The sequence below is a fragment of the Trichechus manatus genome, unplaced genomic scaffold (genome assembly GCF_000243295.1).
Source record: "Trichechus manatus latirostris isolate Lorelei unplaced genomic scaffold, TriManLat1.0 scaffold00038, whole genome shotgun sequence".
NCBI lineage: Eukaryota > Metazoa > Chordata > Mammalia > Sirenia > Trichechidae > Trichechus > Trichechus manatus.
Genome location: NW_004443974.1, coordinates 14,760,462 through 14,779,570, shown reverse-complemented (window position 1 = coordinate 14,779,570; position 19,109 = coordinate 14,760,462). Strand labels below are relative to the sequence as shown.

The 19,109-nt window shown below is 53.0% G+C and overlaps 1 protein-coding gene across 1 annotated transcript in view; it reads right to left on the bottom strand.

Annotated features, from left to right (window-relative positions):
• Positions 1–5,783: 5,783 nt before the first annotated feature.
• The window catches only part of HMCN2 (hemicentin 2), a 168,191-nt gene continuing 154,865 nt past the window's right edge, over positions 5,784–19,109 (bottom strand). The window contains exons 89-100 of the mRNA XM_012555391.2: positions 16,701–16,850; positions 14,983–15,120; positions 14,771–14,892; positions 14,094–14,331; positions 12,668–12,730; positions 12,423–12,545; positions 11,495–11,629; positions 10,245–10,373; positions 9,404–9,724; positions 8,364–8,483; positions 7,171–7,297; positions 5,784–6,129 (exon numbers count right to left, since the gene is read on the bottom strand). Of these exons, the coding sequence (XP_012410845.2) occupies positions 5,784–6,129; positions 7,171–7,297; positions 8,364–8,483; positions 9,404–9,724; positions 10,245–10,373; positions 11,495–11,629; positions 12,423–12,545; positions 12,668–12,730; positions 14,094–14,331; positions 14,771–14,892; positions 14,983–15,120; positions 16,701–16,850 (2,012 nt within the window). The remainder of the gene's footprint in view (positions 6,130–7,170; positions 7,298–8,363; positions 8,484–9,403; positions 9,725–10,244; positions 10,374–11,494; positions 11,630–12,422; positions 12,546–12,667; positions 12,731–14,093; positions 14,332–14,770; positions 14,893–14,982; positions 15,121–16,700; positions 16,851–19,109) is intronic.

Sequence of the window (19,109 nt, the reverse complement as noted above, 5' to 3'; positions counted from 1 at the left end):
CAGTAAAGTTTATTACAATTTTTTTAGGGGAAAAAAAGAGATGGAAGCTTAAGAGAGATTTAAAAGATATAACTGATCACCATACATAGACCTTATTTACATCCTGATTTTTTTTTTTAATGTAAAAGAAATTCCATCTTTATGAGCAATTAGAAATTTGAATGCTGACAGGGTATTTGATGACAGTAAGAAATCACTGTTGATTTCTTTAGGTGTGATAATGACATTGTAGTTGTGTATTTCAAATAGATTTTTTTGTGTTTAGAGATAGATACTGAAACATTAATGAATGAAATGATTTTTAAAAAGGACTTTGATGATCCCCCGTCACTCTTAGGCTCAAATCTAAAGCCGTACGCTTCTTGCTCCTCTGCCGTCACCCACCACCCTCCAGCCATGCTGCCTGCTTATGGCTTCTCCAATGTGTCAAGCTCTTTCTTGCCTTGTGGTCTTTGCACATACTGTCCCCTCAGCTGGGATGCTCCCTACCTCCCCAGTCTTTCCTTAGTTAATTCCTAGGTCTTGGCTTAACAGTCTGTTCCTTGGGGACATCTCTCTGACCCCTCCCTCTCGCCCTACCCGATCAGGTCCTTGTTACATGCTCTCATGCTGGCACAGTGTAGATGGCTAAAGTCTCCAGCAACAAAATGGAGAAACATGAGGGCTCTGTTCCCTCTTCCTCTCCCCACTGCTGTTGTCTTAGCCTAGACCACCATTACCTGTCACCTGTACCTCTGCAGGAGACACCTCACCTGTCTTCCTGCCTGCTCTCACCCACCCCCTCTAGTCCCCACTCGACACTGCAGTCAGGGGGATCTTTCTAAGGGTCAGTTCTGAATTTATTAAAAAAAATATGTAATTTATTTTATTTTTGTTGTTGAGAATATACACAGCAGAACATAACACTAATTCAACAATTTCTACATGTACAATTCAGTGACATGGATTACATTCTTTGATTTGTGCAACCATTCTCATCCTCCTTTTCTGAGTTATTCCTCCCCCATTAACATAAACTCACTGCCTTCTAAGGATCCTATCTAATCTTTCAAATTGTTGTTGTCAATCTGATCCCATATAGATAGATCTTGAAAGAGCGCCATGCTCAAGAGTGGCACCACTGGGAAGGTACAGGGGGTGCCGACTGCACTGGGTGACGCTGTCAGAGTGGCTGATACCAAAATGACTTTCTGCAAACGTTTTGTGCAGTGTTGTGGCATAAATTTATTATTTTTTTATAAAAATATCCTTGTAGTTAGTTACAACAACAATTTTTTTTTTTGTGTGTGTAAACCCAGTTTACATGTAGCTATATACCTACAAGGTTAAAACTCTATACTAATTTACTTTTTGAACCTTCTAATGCACCCTGGTCAGAGCTGTCATTATTACCCAATTACAATGCTTTGAATCACGCGGCTTCATCTGCATGAGCTACAGGCATGTGCTGTTGTTTTTGTTGCTGCTGGTGTTCTTATAGTTGCTGATTTGTCAAATTTTCTGGTGTTATTTATTTCTTTATTTTTAGAATGAGGTAGTAATTAAAGGAAAAGAAGGAGAAAAATTAAAAATGCCTTCTGCTCAGTCACTAACAATATTGTCACTGACAATGTTGTCACTAATAATGTTGTAATTCAACGTAGAAAGATTCTACAATTTTGTTGTTAGTACTCATGTAATCTAAGAAATAATACATATAAGCAATTTACAACTATATTTATCACATATCATTCTGTGATTAAAATTGATAATAAACTTACATGTATATCCATGGGGAGGGTGACACCATGAGTTATTGCACTGGGTGACACCAACCCTAGGGATGCCACTGACGCTTAAGGCAGATATTCTTTAGTAGTTAAGCTAAACTATTGTTTGGTTTTAAGAATAATTCAGGGGATATTTTTGGTTTAAGATTTAAGGATTATTTCAGGGCAATAGTTTCAGGGGTTCATCAGCCTCTATGGCTCCAGAAAATCTGGATCCCATGAAAATGTAAAATTCTGTTCTGCATTTTCTCCCTTTTGATCAGGATTCTTCTACAGAATCTTTGATCACAATGTTCTGTAATGGTAGCCAGGCACCATCCGGTTCTGGTCTCACGACAATCAGTTCTGACGTTTGTGGCCATTTGTCTGACTTGCTGAAGGACAAGCTCAATAGATGTAATCTCTTAAATTCCCCAAGCAACCTATTGACACAGGTAGAGATCATGTCCTCCGTCTCTCCTCTGCCCCAAGGACTCTGTCTACTGGTCGTGGAGGGGCTTGGATGTGTACAGACTGCAAGGACTTCACCCTGTAACCTTCTCATGGTTGGTACCAGAAGCCACCAGAAGACACTGGCCCCAGGAACAGAGAGTGTCCTGCAGGCTGGACCTCAGTTTGCCAGTCCCCACCCACAGGAACACAGAGTCCAGTTGTTGGGTTCTTGGAAAAGCTGCATCAGAGGGTTTAATGAGTGACCTGCAGGGCTGTTTTCCATCCCTGATGGTGCGCAACAGCCTCAGAGGTCAGGCAGTGCTAGAGGGCTGGGAAGCTGGATGGGGCCCCGGCCAATGACAGCAGGCAGCTGGAAAAGCAGAAGTGGAAACAGCCATCTCAGAGCTGGCTCCAGCTGCAGCTCCCTTGAGAGGTGCCTCCTCTACTCAGTGACCATCCCTGTAGGTGTGGGCAGGGAGGAGCGGGGTGAGTCTGGAGCTGGGAGTCAGGGCCTGGGTTCAAGGCTTGCTGCAAGACCTCCAGCAAGTCATTCTTCTCTAGGCCTCCATTTTGTCACCTCAAGTGGGAAAAGGAGGAGAAGGTAGGAGAGGAAGTGAGCCAGAGTGAATGGACTCTCCCTTTGCAGCTTGTCAGATCTTAAATTTCTCTTTGTCCTGCTCCTGGCCCTTTTTCTCTTCCCTCATCCTTCTTCCTTGGCGGAGAGTGGAGGAAGGGGAGCCTAATGGGTAGAGCCCTGGGCTCTGCAGTCAGATGGGCCTGGATTAAGTCCTTCTCTTCACATCTAAGCTCTGTGACCTTGGACAAGTGACTCATCTCTGAGTCCCCATCTGTGAAATGGGGATACTATTTCCTGCCTCTGGAGTTCCTGGGAGAATTAAATAAACCTGGGTCCATAAGGCACTGGATAGGGACTCAAATGGTAGCTCAGCAAATGTGAAGGGCCTGGGCGGGACTGGGGAGGGGCAAGCAGGTGAGCCCAAGGGTGAGAGGGGAGTCAGCACCGCCCCTCTGCAGGCCTCAGCCTCTGCAATGTCTTCCCCCTGGGCTGACCTGTCTCTCCTCCTGGGCTGCAAACTCCCTGGCTCCATAAAAAATTAACAGCTCAGCAAAGGGCAGGGCTTTCACTCTGACCCATGGGCCCCAGTGTTGCCCAAAGAGGGGCATTCAGCCCAGGAAAGGCACCCATAGAGGGCCCTAGACGAATAGGGTGTAGGAGGGCCTGGGAAGCCCCCCATTTCTGCCCCCCTCCCCAAAAATCTCTCCTCCCTCCAGCAGGAAATTCCACTTTTAGTGACTTCTTTTGCTTAAAGCAGGGCTCAGCATCTGTTATGAAGCCTGCAAGCTAAGAATGGTTTTCACGTTTGCAAATGGTTGAAAAAATCAAAAGAATTCATGACATGTGCGAATTATGTGACATCCAAATTTAAGTGTCCATAAAGTTTTATTGGAATACGTTTACTCCTATTTGTTTACAGGTTTCCTGTGACTGCTTTTGCACTGCAATAGCAAAGGCAAGTAGTTGTGACAGAGACTGTATGTCCTGCAAAGCCAAGAATATTTACTATCTGGCTATTTATGAAAAAAAGTTTGCAGACTCCTAGTTTAGAGGAAACCAACCAATTTTGAAAGAAGTACCCCTGGGGAAGGTTAAGTTGGGCTGATTAAGTCAAGAGCTTAGTCAAGAGTCCCAGCTCCAGCCATTAACCAGGCACCTGTCAATCAACTCATGCCCCCTCCCTAATTCTTCCTTTCTCCATCTGTAAAATGGACCCAGTGATTGCTTTCCTGTTTACCCCCAGCATTGCTGGAAGGTATCATTTAGACAGTCTGATTGTCACTCAACCGTTAATGGGAAATAGCTCACTCAGACTGCTTTCCTCATCACCCAGATGACAGAATTGGATGCTAAGGGGGAGATGACCATGGTCACTGTGAACACGGGAAGCAAGGGGAAAGGAGCCTTTTTCTCCAAAACACAGTGCATAAAGAGACAGCCTGTTTTTCCCAGAGGCTGTTATCTGCAGACAGTTGGCAACAGGGAGGCCACGGGAGGTGGGGACTGCAGCCAGCCCAGGAGGGCAGGGACGGAGGAATGGAGAGGAGAAGTAGCGCTGGGCATCTGCTAACTCCATGCACCTGCTCTCCCCCAGAGTCTCAGACCCAGGCCCAGTGTACTGGACACATACCAACATGGACATTTTGAATCTTGTCTCCCCCCAGCTTGCTCAGCCTAAACCAAAGTTTTCTCCTGTGGCCAGAAGACCCCCACCATCTCTTCACCTTACCTTTCTGACAGTTATCTCCCACTTCCTTACCCTCCCCCCCCTTACTCAGCTCCAGCCACCCTGGCCCGCTTGCCTGACCTGCACCACCCAAGCGCGCTCCTGACTGAAGGCCCTGATATTGCTGTTCCCCTCTGCCAGGAACACCCTTCCCTGAGATGTCCGCATGGCTTTCGACCTCACCTTCTTCAGGTCTCTGCTCAAATGTCCCCTCAGTGAGGCCTATCCTGACCAGGTGAGTGAAAACTGTACCTCAACCTTTCCAACTTCGCTTTTCTCCCTAGCACAACGGTTTTATGCTCACTGCCTGGCATATAAGCAGGACTCAGTGACTCTTTGGTGAGTGAATGAATGAGTGAATTTAATTCATTCATTCAAAAATCATTATGATTTTTTTTTTTTTTTTGCTACTGTGTATCGCTATCTGTGTTCATTTAATTCTCCTCACAGCCCTACGTGAGTGTGGGGGTTGGGGGAAACCTCTTATAATCATATTTTATGGATGAGGAAACTGAACCCAGACAGGATGAGTGACTTGCCTGAGGCCACCCTACTCATAAGGGGCCTGGGGCTGCTAGACTCCTACTCCAGTGCTCTTGGTCCAAAACAGATGGGTGGTGGTCTCCCTCCAGGCCAAAACCCCCCATCACCAAAGCAAATAATTGGACAAAAAAATCAAGCTGGTTAAGGACAATTGTTTTTATATTATACACACATTCCCGGTTTGGGATAACAGTGGCAGGTGTGGGTGGGTGACAGGTGCTGCCACCCCTCACAGGATCTACCCCACCCCTCAGAAGTCTTAGTACATTGAGTCCCTGCCCCAGGTGCACTGTGTCCCAGTTGACCTCCCCCTGGTGCCTGGGGCAGACCCGGAGGGGCGGCTAGACTCGCAGGCTTTACTTCTCAGCCCTGCTGGCAGGCCCTGCCACCGGAAGGGCAGCGTTTGACACCTGCCTGGCCTGACACTGAGGGTAGCCATGGGGTGGAGGGCTCAGGTCCTTAGGTCCTGGGGTCAAGGCTGAGCACAGGGTGATGTTTACTGAAGGTCTTGCTGACGCACAGGGGCGGGGGAAGATGACATTTCCGCTTGCCACAGCAGGGTGGTGTGGGCAAGGGCCACCCTGCGCCGCCTGAGCCAGGTCTAGGCGGGGGGGGGGGGGGGGGGGCCCCCCTTCGCCCCTGGGGGCGGTTTTCGGGGGGGGGGGGGGGGGGGGGCTGGCTCCTTTCCCCCTGGGGGTCGCTGGCCCAGGAGCTGCTGCCAATGACCCTTTCTCCCTCAGTAGGGGTAAGGTGACACAGCAATGAGCAGGACGAAGACGCTTTGGTGGCGTGGCGCCACAGCGCGCACTGTGAGCCGGTAGAGGCCGGCGCGAGTGAGCGGGCGGCGGGTGTACACGGCACCATAGCCAGCGCGCAGCGGGCGCAGAGCGAACGGGCTGCGCGGGTCGGGCTTCAGCACGCTGAGCTGGGTGCGGTTGGCTGGGACGCCGGCCTCGGAGAAGGCGGCAAGGCGAGCCACGTCGCGGTGGGCGTGCACGCCCAGGGGCAGCGGCAGCAATCTGTACTGCAGCGTGGAGGGGCCGCCCTCGCTGCAGTCCTGTGAGCAGCGCCGGAAGCAGGTCCTGCGGGCCAGAGAGACAGGCCATCGGAAGGAGGCCCGGCCGCATTAATCGGTCCTCAAACCTGAGCTCCCCCTACCTTAACTCTCCCCGTGCTCTCCCGGTACCCCTGCGCCCCAAAATGCACTCACAAGGACCACTGTTAACCCATTTCTGGGACCAACAAACTGAGTCCCAAAAAAGCCAGAGACGTGCCCTTTCCTGTCGGAGCAGTTCTCCCCGGAGGATTTTCCAGCCCACGCCCTAGGGCAGCCCAGCTAGCACAGGGCAGGGATAAAACAGAGCTCTCGGGGTCCACCGCGGGCCGAGTCACTGGTTCTGGACAGACTGGGAGGAGGGCTGTTCTCAAAGACACGTGCTCAGCCTTGCCAGGGGCACGGCTCCAGCTCCTGCTGGGATTCTGATTGTAAGGCCCAGGACAAGCACGTCCCAGTAAACCTTCCCTAACCACTGTGGCTCTGCCCACCAAGGTCCCCAAGTCTCCATGCATCTTTATGAGTGTCTGTAGCCACGGTGCGTGGTCTTGCTGACACACGGGGGCAGGGGAAGATGACATTTCCACTTGTCACAGCAGGGTGGTGTGGGCAAGGGCTTCCCTGCTCTGCCTGAGCCAGGGCTAGGCAGTGGGGGTGGTTCGCCTCCTTTCCCCCCATGCCCCAGGGGTCATTTTGTGTGTGTGTTTTTGGGTGGTGTTTATATGTCTGTGTGCATGTTTGTGTGTTGCTATATGCCCTTTGTGTCTCTGTGTGTAATGTTCTTCCAGCAGCCGCATTCTCCCCCAATTCCAGCCTCTCTGGGCCCCTGGCGCTCATCAAGAGGAGCTGGCACCCAGGGTGGTTGCAGGAAGGCACCCTGCCTTGCCCTGTGGGCACAGAGGCTCTGACAAAGAGAGGGTCCTGATGGGGCTGCCCAACCTCGGGCTGGGATACCGCCAAGTGCGACTGACCACCTTCCTGGAGGTGGGGTCTGGCTGCACAGGAGCCAGAGTGGAAGGACTGGGTCCCCTCTCTCCACCTCCTCGTCCCTAGCTGACGCAGTCCTTACCCAGGGCTGGAGCCCCGCCGGTAGGTGGTGGGACATGGTGTGTCCACACACTGGTAGCTGCCGCGGGTGTTGAAGCACATTTGGCCGGGCTCACACTCGATGCCATCCTCCTCACACTCATTGATGTCTGGGTTGGGGGAGGTTGGCCAAGGGAAGAGGGAAGTGAAAGACGGAGCAAAGGAGAAGGGTGGAAGGCAGAACCAGAGAAGAGGGGTGGGATAAGTGGGACAGAAATACCTTCAGAGGCCCAAAGGTGGGAGGCCCTGCTCCCCTTGTCCCCAGCTAGCCTGACCCATGACAGTCCAGCCCGGAGGCCTCTAGAACTTCCAAATCTCCTCAGGAGCAAGGTGGGCACCCTGAGGTCCTCTTGAAGCCCAGTGCTGGAATGGAGAGCCCAGGAGAGTGGAAGGCTGTCCTGGGGGGCCAATTTTGTCCTTTTTATCCAGAGGGGTCCACTACCCACAGGCAGAGCGGCCCCCAATCCTCATCTGCCCCAGTGGGAGCCTCACCCTTCTGAGAGAAAGTTCACTGACCCCCATGACAGACACAAGGGTTGGAGACATGCCTGGCAGGCAGGAGTCCCATTTTCCAGACGGGAAAGCAGCGTGACTAGCCCCAGCCCTGGAGCACATTATGGGCAGAGCTGGGCTCAGAGGAACGTGTTCCCGACTTGGCAGTTAATAAAAAAAAACAACAACCCATTGCAGTCAAGTCGATTCTGACTACCACCAGCAGCCACCTTGTGGCAAGCATTGGCTCTGTGCTGCTCTGTGCCCAGGCTCTACATGTCTTATCCCAGCCGTTTGGGAGTGGGTGGGGGAACTGTGTTAGTCCCATTTCACATAGGAGGCTGAGGCTCAGAGAGGTGAACTGAGTTGCCGAAGGATACACAGCAGAGCTGGGATGTAATCCCAGGGTTACAGAGCCTATCCGCTTATTCTCTTAAGGTTCTTATTTCAAATGTGGGGCCCAGCCCAGCCCTCACATGGCTGTGGGAGCTTGGGGTGGTCTCTTGACCCCTCTGAGCTCATCTCCCTGCCCCATCTCACAGAAGGATGGTCGTGAAGTGGCCTGCAGAACTACAAAGGGCTGGAAGAGCAGAGAGGGTGAGATCCCAACACATCCCTTCCCACGTTGCCCAACCCTGCTCCCTCCAGTGTCTAGGATGATGGCCCTGCCCTGGGCATACTCACCTTGGCAGTTCTTTCCGCTGGGGAGGAGGCGGTAGCCGGCGGGGCAAAGGCACTGGTAGCTGCCTTCAGTGTTCCGGCAGGCATGCTGGCACAGGTTCCTCACCTGGCACTCATCAAGGTCTGGCCCGAGCATGGCCGTGGAGGAGGGGGGATGGCAGGGGCAGAGACACACTGAGTCACACATGCCCACGTGGACATATGTCTGCCTGCCAGATTCTGGGGCAGACCAGGGAAATTCCCCTCCATGGGCGGCCCATACCTTCTCCCCACCCTACCCCACTCAATGCCCATCCTGGCTTCGGACACTGAGGGAGTCCTGGCCTTGGCAAGAGTCAGGAGCCCTGCCCTTCCCAGACCCGTGCTCACCAAGGCACCGGTATCTCCCACTGCAGACTCCTCTGTCCAGGTGGGAATGCTGAAGTGTGTCAGCCCTCAGGAGGCTACGGCCTCGTCTCCCCTCTCTGCAGCCCAGGGGCCCTGTCCCTGACCACCACCTCCCCACTCCCCGACCCCCTGCATCCACCAGTCCTTGTTCACATTTTCATATCTACCTGGAGCATTCTCTTTCATGCCTGAAAATCTCCCTCCCTGAATGCTTCACCTCTGAGCACCAAGAATAGTGTTTCTCAAAGTGGGTTCCTAGGAACTATTCCCCAGGAGACCCTCCCTCTGGGAAAAGTGTCCAAAGTCAAATAGTTTGGAAAATGTCCCATCTCCCTCTTGGAGGCCACTTGCCCACTAGCACAGCCAAGGCTCTGAGATGCCCTGTAGCAAAGGAGCAGCCTCAATTTTGCCTGGCCCTGCGTTTCCTAAACTCCTTGGCCATGGAACCCCCCTTTCACCAGACAACTACTGACACCCCCTGGAACAAGTGTATGTCTTGAGAAACACCATTCAAACAGTCTGCCTGCACCACCTGCCCAACCCGTCTGTGAATACTGTGTTTCTGAACATGGTGACTGGACCCCAAACTCTCAGTCTGGAAGCCTGAGATAACATGGCAGGCGTGTCCCCAGGGAGATGGTTGGGCCCGACCTTACCTGTGCAGACGCCATTCTGCCTGATGAAGCCAGGGGGGCACCAGGCCCGGCCCATGCTGCTCAGAGATACAGGACCCGGCCGGAGGGAGACCCAGGTGTAGTAGGAGCCACCTGGGATGGGGGCACGGAGCCGCAGCCCGGGCGCAAAGGGGCCCCGGTGTCTGACAGTGGTCACATTCCGTCCACTCCACTCCAGTGGAGTGCAGGTCTTGTCATCACGGAGCAGGGTCTGGCCCGGCGGGCACAGGCAGCGGTAGCTGCCCTGGAGGTTGTGGCACTGGAAGGCACAGACCTTGGGCAGCTGCAGACACTCGTTGATATCTGGGAAGGGGCCGGGGCCAGGCAGTGGTGCTGAGGATGGGTCAGGGTTCGTCACATGATCTGCTCTAGCTGACTCTCTAGCTCATGCCTCCCCAGAACCCAGCTCCTCGCACGCGGCACCAGGCCTTCCTCCAAGCCTTCCCTTCCCAGACCACACCAGCCTCTTCTCCAACTCCGCCTCTATGGCTCAGAGGCCCGAATCTCCCCCAGTTCTGAGCATTATCCTGCCTCCAAGGCCCCTCATCCCCACATCGCTTCAGTGTCCTAGGTAGGTTGATTCTACCTCCTAACCCTCTCTGAGGTCCACCCACTTCTTCCCACCCTCCCGCTCCTCTTGGGCGCCCAGGGATGGTGGCCTCATAGGGCTGGGGTGAGGGTGTGATAAAGCAGGGAGAGCTCGGTTCCAGGCTGTGGTTTCAGTCATTTGCAGGACTCAACACCAACGTTGTCGTAAATACCGACTGCCTGTGAGCCAGCAGTGCTGACCAGGGCCCCAGCGAGGGGCTGGGTGTCCCCATACCTAGGCAGGGCAGGTGTGGGCCCTGGCTCCGGTACCCCCTGGGGCAGCTGCAGCCGTGCCCGCCTGGGGTGTTCTCACAGATCTGGTTGTAGTGACACTCGTCCAACTGCTCCAGACACTCATCCACATCTGGGGAGGCAGGGGTGGGGTCAAGGGTGAGATCTGAGCTCAGATTCCCTCCCCCAAGGAATGGACCACCCCCCCCCCCCCATCTGGGCCTCATCCCCTGAAGCCAACACTTGAAACCACCCTCCCAATTATACCAGGTTTGGAGGTTAAGTGGGCTCTGAGCACACAAGCAAGAAAGGGGCTTAAGAGGTGGGCTTTGGAGGTGGAGAGTCCCAGGTTCAAGCTGAACTGAGCTCTGCCATTTCTAGTCCTTGGGCAAGTGACTTCTCTCTGAGCCTTAGTTTCCTCATATGTAAAGAGTATAAGGATGGGACCACTTCATGCGGTTCTGGTGAGAAAAGAATTGGATCGTGCAACTAAAGGGCTTAAGATCCTGGTACATGGGAACTGTTCAAACAATGGCGAGAAAGAAGGAAGGGAGGGAAAGATGGTGGAAGGCAAGCAGGCAACAGGCAGAAGAGCCCTATAAAGAGTCAAAGCAATCCAAGGACCCTGAGGCCCACTGAGGTTGAATGAGTGCATCTTCTGAGTTCAAGTTCACCCACCATGCTTTCCAGTGGATGGTCTCTCTTGGAGGAGCCAGGGAAACCCAGAATCATGAAATCAAAGAACGCTAGGGTAGAAAAGACCCTAGAGATTGTTCATCCAAGGGTGGCACCTAGGTTTTGTCTCAAATGCCGATTGCAATTGATTGGTAGTGGCTACTGGGGAAGCTGTGTTGAGAAGGATTCAGAACCAGTGTCTAGGCCTAGCCAGAAAAAGGGCCATGATCTATGTGGGGAAATAGGGTACGTGGCAGCAGATGTATCATGTTTGCCAACCTTGACCCAGTCTCCCCATCACTGAACAGATGAGAAACTTTCTAGGGCCCAGAAAGTAAAATACACTCATGAAAGGGTCCTCAAGTTGCCAGTAGTCAAGCTGGGCTAGAACCAGCCCAGACCTCCTGAGCCCTAGCTCAGGCTCTTTCTATCTGGCCTCACTGGGCTCCTTCTGCCAAAGAGAGGTTCAGCTCTCCCCGAAAGTCCAGCCCCCTAGTGACACACAGTCCCCCTTCAGCTAAACTCTGGCAACTGCTGGGTTCCCAGGAGAATGGACAGGCCCCAAGCTGTCCCCGTCACCTTCACAGCTAGCCCCGTCAGCAGCCACCCGGAAGCCAGGCCTGCAGTAAGGAAGGCAGTGGTAGGACCCGAGCAGGTTCACGCAGCGCTGCCCCTCCTGACAGAGGTGGGCATCCCATGCACATTCGTCCACATCTGAGGGTGAGGGAGGGGCAGATGGCTTCATGAACATGTGTTCCCCAGACCCTCCTTGCTACCCGCACTCTGGCCCAGCTTACACACACAGGTTTCATCCCCCGGGCCCACAAGCCTCTGGGTGGTCCCCACCCCACCTGCAAGCTCTTTCCATCATCCTCCCCTCCTCTCTGAAACACAGAGAACAGGCAAGGGATCCAAGGGCCTTGGCCTGAAGCTTCCGAGATGAGGTGGCAGACAATCTCCTGGGTGCCCAGCTTGAAGCCCACGGAGACCTGGCTATGGAATGCAGCGCCAGGCCCTCCGGATGCAAGCGGTGAGACACAGATTGGAGGTCAAACATCAGGACAGATCTCTCACTATCAGATTTGCCGTCTGGCAACTTTGCTGAGGGGATCAAGTAGAGCAACCTGGGCAAATGGGTGTCAGTTCACTTGCCAACACCGATCGATTGGAAATGACTGCTGGGTGTTGAGAAAGCATCTAAGGCCGTGTTAACGCTTAGCGGGTATAAACGCCAAGAGCACGCGGTAAACTCATGCATGTGCTCAAGGAACCCCCACCATCACACCCCCAGTGTCTGCACCTCTCTCATCAGCAGCCTCACAGCAGAGAAGGAGTTCCAGTGGGGTCAGGGCATTGGAAATTGCAGGCTGGCATCCAATGCCCTCTGCAACAGGCCATCCCCTGAGGTATATGCCCCAGGCCAAGGTCCTCACTCCAGGGACCCCATGCATACACCTCCTTGCTGAGCCAGGTTGAGGAGACCCTCTCCACCTGAGGGTCCATTCACCTCTGCAGTCCCTGTTGTCCCAGGCCAGGGTGAAGCCAGCTGGGCAGGAGCAGGAGAAGCGGCCAGGTGCGTTGTGGCAGGAGTGGGAGCAGGGGCTGGGGCCATCCGAGCACTCATCCCTGTCTGGGTGGGGAGAGGTCTGGTGGTCTGTGCTCACAGGCCCCTGCAGCCGGCCAGGCAGAGTGTCCAGCTAGGGGTGAGAGGCCTCACACATCTCTGCCAGGGTGGGAGTTAAGGGCGCTCACCTACACAAAACGCTCCCTGGGGGTCGAGCTCAAAGCCTTCTGGGCAGCCAACTTCATTCTCCTCTACAAGGCAAAGGGGGGAGGCCCTAAGGACCACAGAGGGCACCCTCGCCCAAGGCCACCTGTGTGCCCAGGCTCATGGCTCCCTCCTGCCTGCTTGGTCAGGCCAGTGTCCCTGAGCCAGGTACAAAGAGCATGGGCCAGTGCTGTCCTGAGCCAGGCCGGTGCTCAGAGAGGCAGACAGCCAGTTCCCAGCCCAGGCCTGTTGGAGGGGTTGGCTGAGGGATGTGTCAAGTCGTGACAAGGTGCCCTTGAGAAGCTAATGGTAGGGCTGGGGCGATGAGTCAGGCAGACACAGGAGAAATCATTAAACCACAGAGCAGGAGGTTCACATGTGCAAAACTGTGCTTGTGAGAATTCAGAGGACCTGAATCTGCTGGCTAGGCAGTGAGGGCTTGAAGAATGGGTGAATGATAGCATTTGCTGAGGATAGCAAGAACAAGGCAGTGGACAGTGAAAAATGTGTTCTGGAGTCAGGAAGGAGACCAGATTACCTAAATAACTGCAACGACAGCACCCACCGGTGCCAGACGGGTTGTAGAGATAGAACCTGTACTCCTTATACACTGCAAGGCAGGCAATGTCATACCCATTGTGCAGATGAGAACACTGAGACTCAGAGAGGGCTAGGGTGCCCCTGAGGTCACACAGCCAGGAAGTGGTGCAGCTGAGATTTGAACCAAGGTCTATCTGGTCTCAAAGCTTATGTTCTTACCACTGACCCTTGTTCAAGGTTACAAACATTTTGGGACCTCAAATATGATAACATTTGTATCTTTAGCATCCATTGGTTGAGAAAATAGGGCATGTTCGTATGGGTTTCCAGGGGTTTAAGCAGTGGTTCCTGGCCCCCTGGGTGGGGCCCCTGGTAGAAGAGGGTGGGGAGTGGCTTGAGTCTTGAACATCAGCGGGGGTAGGGGGTGAGGGTTGTGGAGTGGGGGTGGGTGTTTGGACCTATATCCTGAGGCCTGGGAAGAGTCCCTGGATAATTTTGAACAGGAGTGGCCTGAATGAAAAGTTATCCCTACTGGGGGTACGACTAGATGGAGAGGTACAGGGACATGTTGGAGGTGGGCAGGCCAGGAAGTGAGCTGTCTCAGTTCCTGAGCACACCTGGTCTCTGGTCCGCAGATGCAAGGTGTGCGTGTGTGTGTGTACGTGTGTGTGTTTGTGTGTGTGTGCGCGCGCGCGCGTGCGTGTGCGGGTTTGTGTGTGCGTGTGTGTGTGTACGTGTGTGTATGTGTGTGTGTGTGTGCGTGCGTGTGGGGGGGGGAGTGTCACCCAGGTTTTCAGCCAGGTGTACTCAGGGCTCTTGGCAGGCTTTTAACTGGGAGAAGGGGGGTGGAGACAAAGGATGGGGCCTCACCAGTTTGCAGGGCTGTGGTAAGCTGGAAGCGCAGGACCTCGGCCTCGGGGTCAAAGGCTGTGCTCACAGCTGAGGCCCGCAGGTGCTGCACTAGCTGGGGCTGGGGGCCCCAGGCAGCGTCATACTGAATGCTATGGTTGCAGTGCAGGAATGTGGGGACACCGCCCTGGAGGAAGCGCTGCGTGGAGTCTACGAATAGCTGGCCAGGCCCGGTCTGCACATAGCGTTCCTGGAAGTCCTAGATGAGGAGGAGGGAAGGGCGAATGCCTAGGGTGTCAACTCCCAAGAGGCCTGGGACCCTTGGCCTCCACTCAAGGGGCTGAGGAGTGCTAGACAAGATGTCTTGGATAGGCCTCTCAGCTTTTCCTCCAACCAGCTGGGTGACCTTGGGCAAGTCACTTCCCTTCAGTGTTCTTGTTTATGGAATGGGGAGAACACTCCATCCCCAAGTGTCCAGGCTCAGAGCATCCTCCCCCAGGCTCAAAGTCCAAGCTATTAGTCCTTCCCCAAGTCCAAGGCCAGGCCATGACCAGACCCTGCAAGGGTGTCAGGGAGGAAAGTTGGCCCAGCTGCTAGGGGGATGGCTGTGGCAGGGCACCTAGTCCTCTCTCCCCACCCCATCTGCACACCCCCTGGGGCTGGTACTCTGAGGGGTATGAAACAGTCTCAACCCCCACCTGCACTTGAAGGTCTGCATCAGCCAGGCTCTCAGGGATGACACCATTGACCATCACGTTGAGGAGAAGTAGGCCATCAGGATCCAGACCCCGAGCCACCTGGGTCATTGTGAGCAGCTCCCCTGCAATCCCCACCCGGCCCAGAGTCACCATGGGGGAGAGTCCCTGGGCTCGGGCCTCAGCCCCATCCAGCCCACCCAGACCCTGCTCACCTGTAGCAAACTCCACTTGCGACTCCTGCTGGAAGCTGCCACCTGTCAGGGAGTGGCCGTTCAGGGCGTCCCCGTTCTCTCCAGCCAGGGTCCAGTAGATGGGGGTGATGGCGACAATGAGTATGCGCATCAGCGGCCCTGGACAGGCAGGGCAGGAGGCCAGGTTAGGGCTGGATCCTGAGGGCAGTCACTCTCCTGCTCAAGGATCCTCTGTGACTCCCTACTATTCCCAGGACAGCATCAACCCCATCCCTCCCTGCTCACACTCAGCCCCATGACTACCTGGGTCAGTTATTTAACCTGGAATCTGAAAAATGGCAAAGGCAAATACCTATGTACTTCATGGCATCGGTGTGAAGATTAACAAAATACATTTGTACAAAGAAATGTAGTAAATTGTTGATATTCAACTCAATTCAACAAATACTGATTGGTGGCCTATGGGGTCACCATAGAGCCTGGGCCTCCACAGACCCTCAATACATATTTGCTGAACTGAACTGAAATCCAACCAAGTTCCCTAAGTCGTAGACACCTTCCGAAAGTGCCCAGGAGAGGAAGGATCACTCCAAACCATTGAGTTTGAAAAAGAGTTGAAAAATTGCCCTGGACATGGCTTCTCTGATATTCATTTACGTGATGCCTGGTCCTGCTCTCAAGGCTGGGCTGTCCCATGAACTGGGGAAGGGGAAAGGTCCTGCTTGCTTAGGCTCAGGCTTAGGGTCAATCCAGCTTCTCTGTTTTGCTGCAACTGTCCACTCACAAGAGAAGTGCCAGGAGACGGATGCTTATGGAGCAGAACCTTCTCAACCTGTCTGTGCCTCCCTTTCCACTAAACAGAGCCTTGCCCACCTGGCTTGGGGCCAGAGATTCCTCCAAGGCTTCTGCTGGACTAGCCAGCCACGTCTGGGAAGCATCTTACTTTATTCACTCTCCACTGACAGCCACCTGAGTGACTCCCCAGCCAAAGCCTGTGACCCAACACCGCTCACACAGGTCTGTGGTCAAGGGCAGCTTCAGAGGGGCTACTTCTAGAAAACACTCTGTCAGCACACTCCCTCCCCTGCTCTGGATCCCTACCTGTAAGACACAGGATCCCCTAGGAAGGGTGAGAGGTCAAGGTCCATTAAGTCAGGGTTTGCAGTAATGCCCCAGGAAGATGCTGAGATGGTGAACATCTTTCCAGCACCTTCCATTTGTTTATGACACACTCTTCTATGAATTTGTTTGAAAGTGGACATTTCTTGGTTCTCTGGGTCTTCTAGCTAATTTTATTCTCTACACTTCAACCCTTTTCTGGCCCCTCCAGCTCACAATCCCTTAATCATTGCTGGCGATCTCTTTGCTTTTCTATCAGCCCCTGCCTTTAACAGTGGAAAAAGACTCCACAGCAACCAGTGGCTTCAAAAATCATCATCTGACCTCCTGCATCCACATAGCCCTTATTAGTTTACACTCTCTCTCGGTCTGATTTTAGATCTAGTTCTTTTGTTCTGTTGAGGGGGTGGCGGGGTAGGGAGGAAGCTGCCTGCACCTGAGTCCACCTCAGCTTGGATTCAGCTCCTAGTAGCGGCTGCAGTGCCAGGCAGTCGACCTCCCTCCAGAAAACAGGCCCTGAGCAAGCTCAGAGAATAGGCTCTGCCTCCTCCTGGGCCCAGCATGTATCAGAGGGTCCCCATGGGCTGGGACAATGGGCCCAGATGCAAGCCTCCACTTACCCACATTTGCAGGGATGTGGCTGATGCTGCTTCGGATGGTGATGGTCCCAGAACGTGCCTCCTGTAGCACGCTGGTGTTGAGAGTGGCCTCGCCAAATTCCTGGCCATTGATCACCCCAATCATGCTGCCCCGGCTCCCCCAGGGCTCCCCTGTGATGAAGGAAGAGAGTAACAATAGCACTTATTGTCCACCTCAGACCCTCAGTGTAAGCAGGTACTGTTATCATTCCCACTTCACAAAGCAGTAAACTGAGGCTCAGCGAGATGAAGTAACTTGCCCAAGGGCACATGGCTAAGAGGCGATGAACTCAAAGCCCAGGGGATCCTGGCTCTGAGAGAAACGAGAGGCTGTTGGAAGGAACCCTGTGCTGGAGGTGGGGGCACCAGCTTCTAATTCTGGCTCTGCCATCACCTTCCTTGAAACCTGGGCACGTCAGGCCCCCAAGCTACACCTGAGTTTGCTTATTCATAAAATGAGAAGGTGGGACCACAGGCAGGCCAAAGACCTGTTGCGTTCTAAAACGCTGGGAGCCCATGATGGCGGCAGCTGGCATGCTGGAGAAGCCAAGGGTGGGAGGCAGGGCATTAGGCCAGGGACTGAGTGCTGCCGCCTGACCTTCCTCCATTCCATCAGAGGCCCTGGCTCCAGGTGCCTGGCAGTCGGCCTGGCTGGGTGGTACCCACCAGGAAGTTTGCAAGCAGACACTCTTCCACACTAATCAGATGGTTGGTGGGGCACACGGGGGGTGCTTCCTCTGCCTAATGGACCAGCTGTCTCATTTGGGCAGATGGCATTCCAGGGGGCGAGAGACAGAAGTCAGCCTGCCTCTCCACTCACCAGCTCTCGGGGGAAATTAACAATAAATTGCCCAGGATCTGTCGAAAAAACATAAAACATTCAACTGCCAGGATCCCAAATGGGTAAATTAAGGGGCTGGTTAATTTTGAATTCCAGGAAGCAGTGCGTTTCCTGCAGCCCGAAGATGGGGTTTGATGAGATTTGATGCACATCTGGGATGTCTCCAGGGTTTATGGAACGGACAGGAGGAGAAGGGTTGTGAATCTACTCCTAGACTTTCTGTGTGTGTGTGTGTGTGTGTGTGTGTGTGTGTGGTTTTTTAAAACTTTATTTATTTTGTTGTTGTTGTTGAGAATATACACAGCAAAAAATACACCAATTCAACAGTTTCTATATGTACAATTCAGTGACATTGATTACATTCTTCGAGTTGTGCAACCATTCTCACCCTCTTTTTCTGACTTATTCTTCCCCCATTAACATACACTCACAGACCCCTAAAGTTCCTATCTAATCTTTCAAGTTGCTGTTGTCACTTTGATCCCCTATAGATAGTTCTTAAAAGAGCATAATGTTCAGGGCAGACATTCTTTACTAGTTAAGCTAAACTATTGTTTGATTTTAAGAAGACTTCTGGGAATTTTTTTGGTTTAAGGTTTAAAGATTATCTCAGGGCAATAGTTTCAGGTGTTCATCCAGCCTCTTATGGCTCCAAAAAGTCTGGATTCCATGAGAAGTTGAAATTCTTTTCTGCATTTTCTCCCGTATGATCAGGATTCTTCTATAGAATCTTTGATCCAAATGTTCAGTAATCTGCCCCTGGCCTTTTATTAAGGGGATGAGGAGGGAAGTGGGGGAGCTGCAGGTAAGAAGGCAGCAGCATGACCCAGGCAACACTGCAAGGAGCCAGGAAATTGCAACCCAGGAAAGGCAAACCACTGTCAAGTTTCTCAAACAAGGGTGACTCAGCAGCCTCTTGTCTCCCACACAGCCAGGGATAGGCCCTTCCCCTCAGGCTGACCAGGAAGGAGGGATGAAGCAGGTGGGGAGGGAAGTCAAGTTTATAGTTGATAAAAAACCAGTCGCCGTAAAGTCTACGCCAACTCGTGGTGACCCCATGTGTGTCAGAGTAGAACTGTGCTCCACACGGTTTTCAATGACTAATTTTTTGGAAGTAGATCACCAGGACTTTCTTCCGAGGTGCTTCTGGGTAGACTCAACCCTCCAATCTTTCGGTTAGCAGCTGAGCATGTTAACTGTTTGCACCACCCAGGGATATAGTTTATAGCTAACCAAAAAACAAAAACCCAAACCTGTTGCCATCAAGTCTATTCCAACTCACGGTAACCCTACGAGCAGAACTGTTCCATAGGGCTTTCTTGGCTGTAATCTTTACGGGAACAGTTCACCTGGACTTTTTGCTGCAGAGTTGCTGGGTAGGTTTGAACTGCCAACTTTTAGGTTAGCAGCCGATTGCAAAGTGCTTGTGCCACGCAGCCTCCCTTAGTTTATAGTTAGGGGCTTCTAAAACTTAGAATATTTTTTATCTAGCAAAGCCCCTTAAAGGAATTTATCCTGTAGAAATACAGACCAGCACACAAAGACAGCAC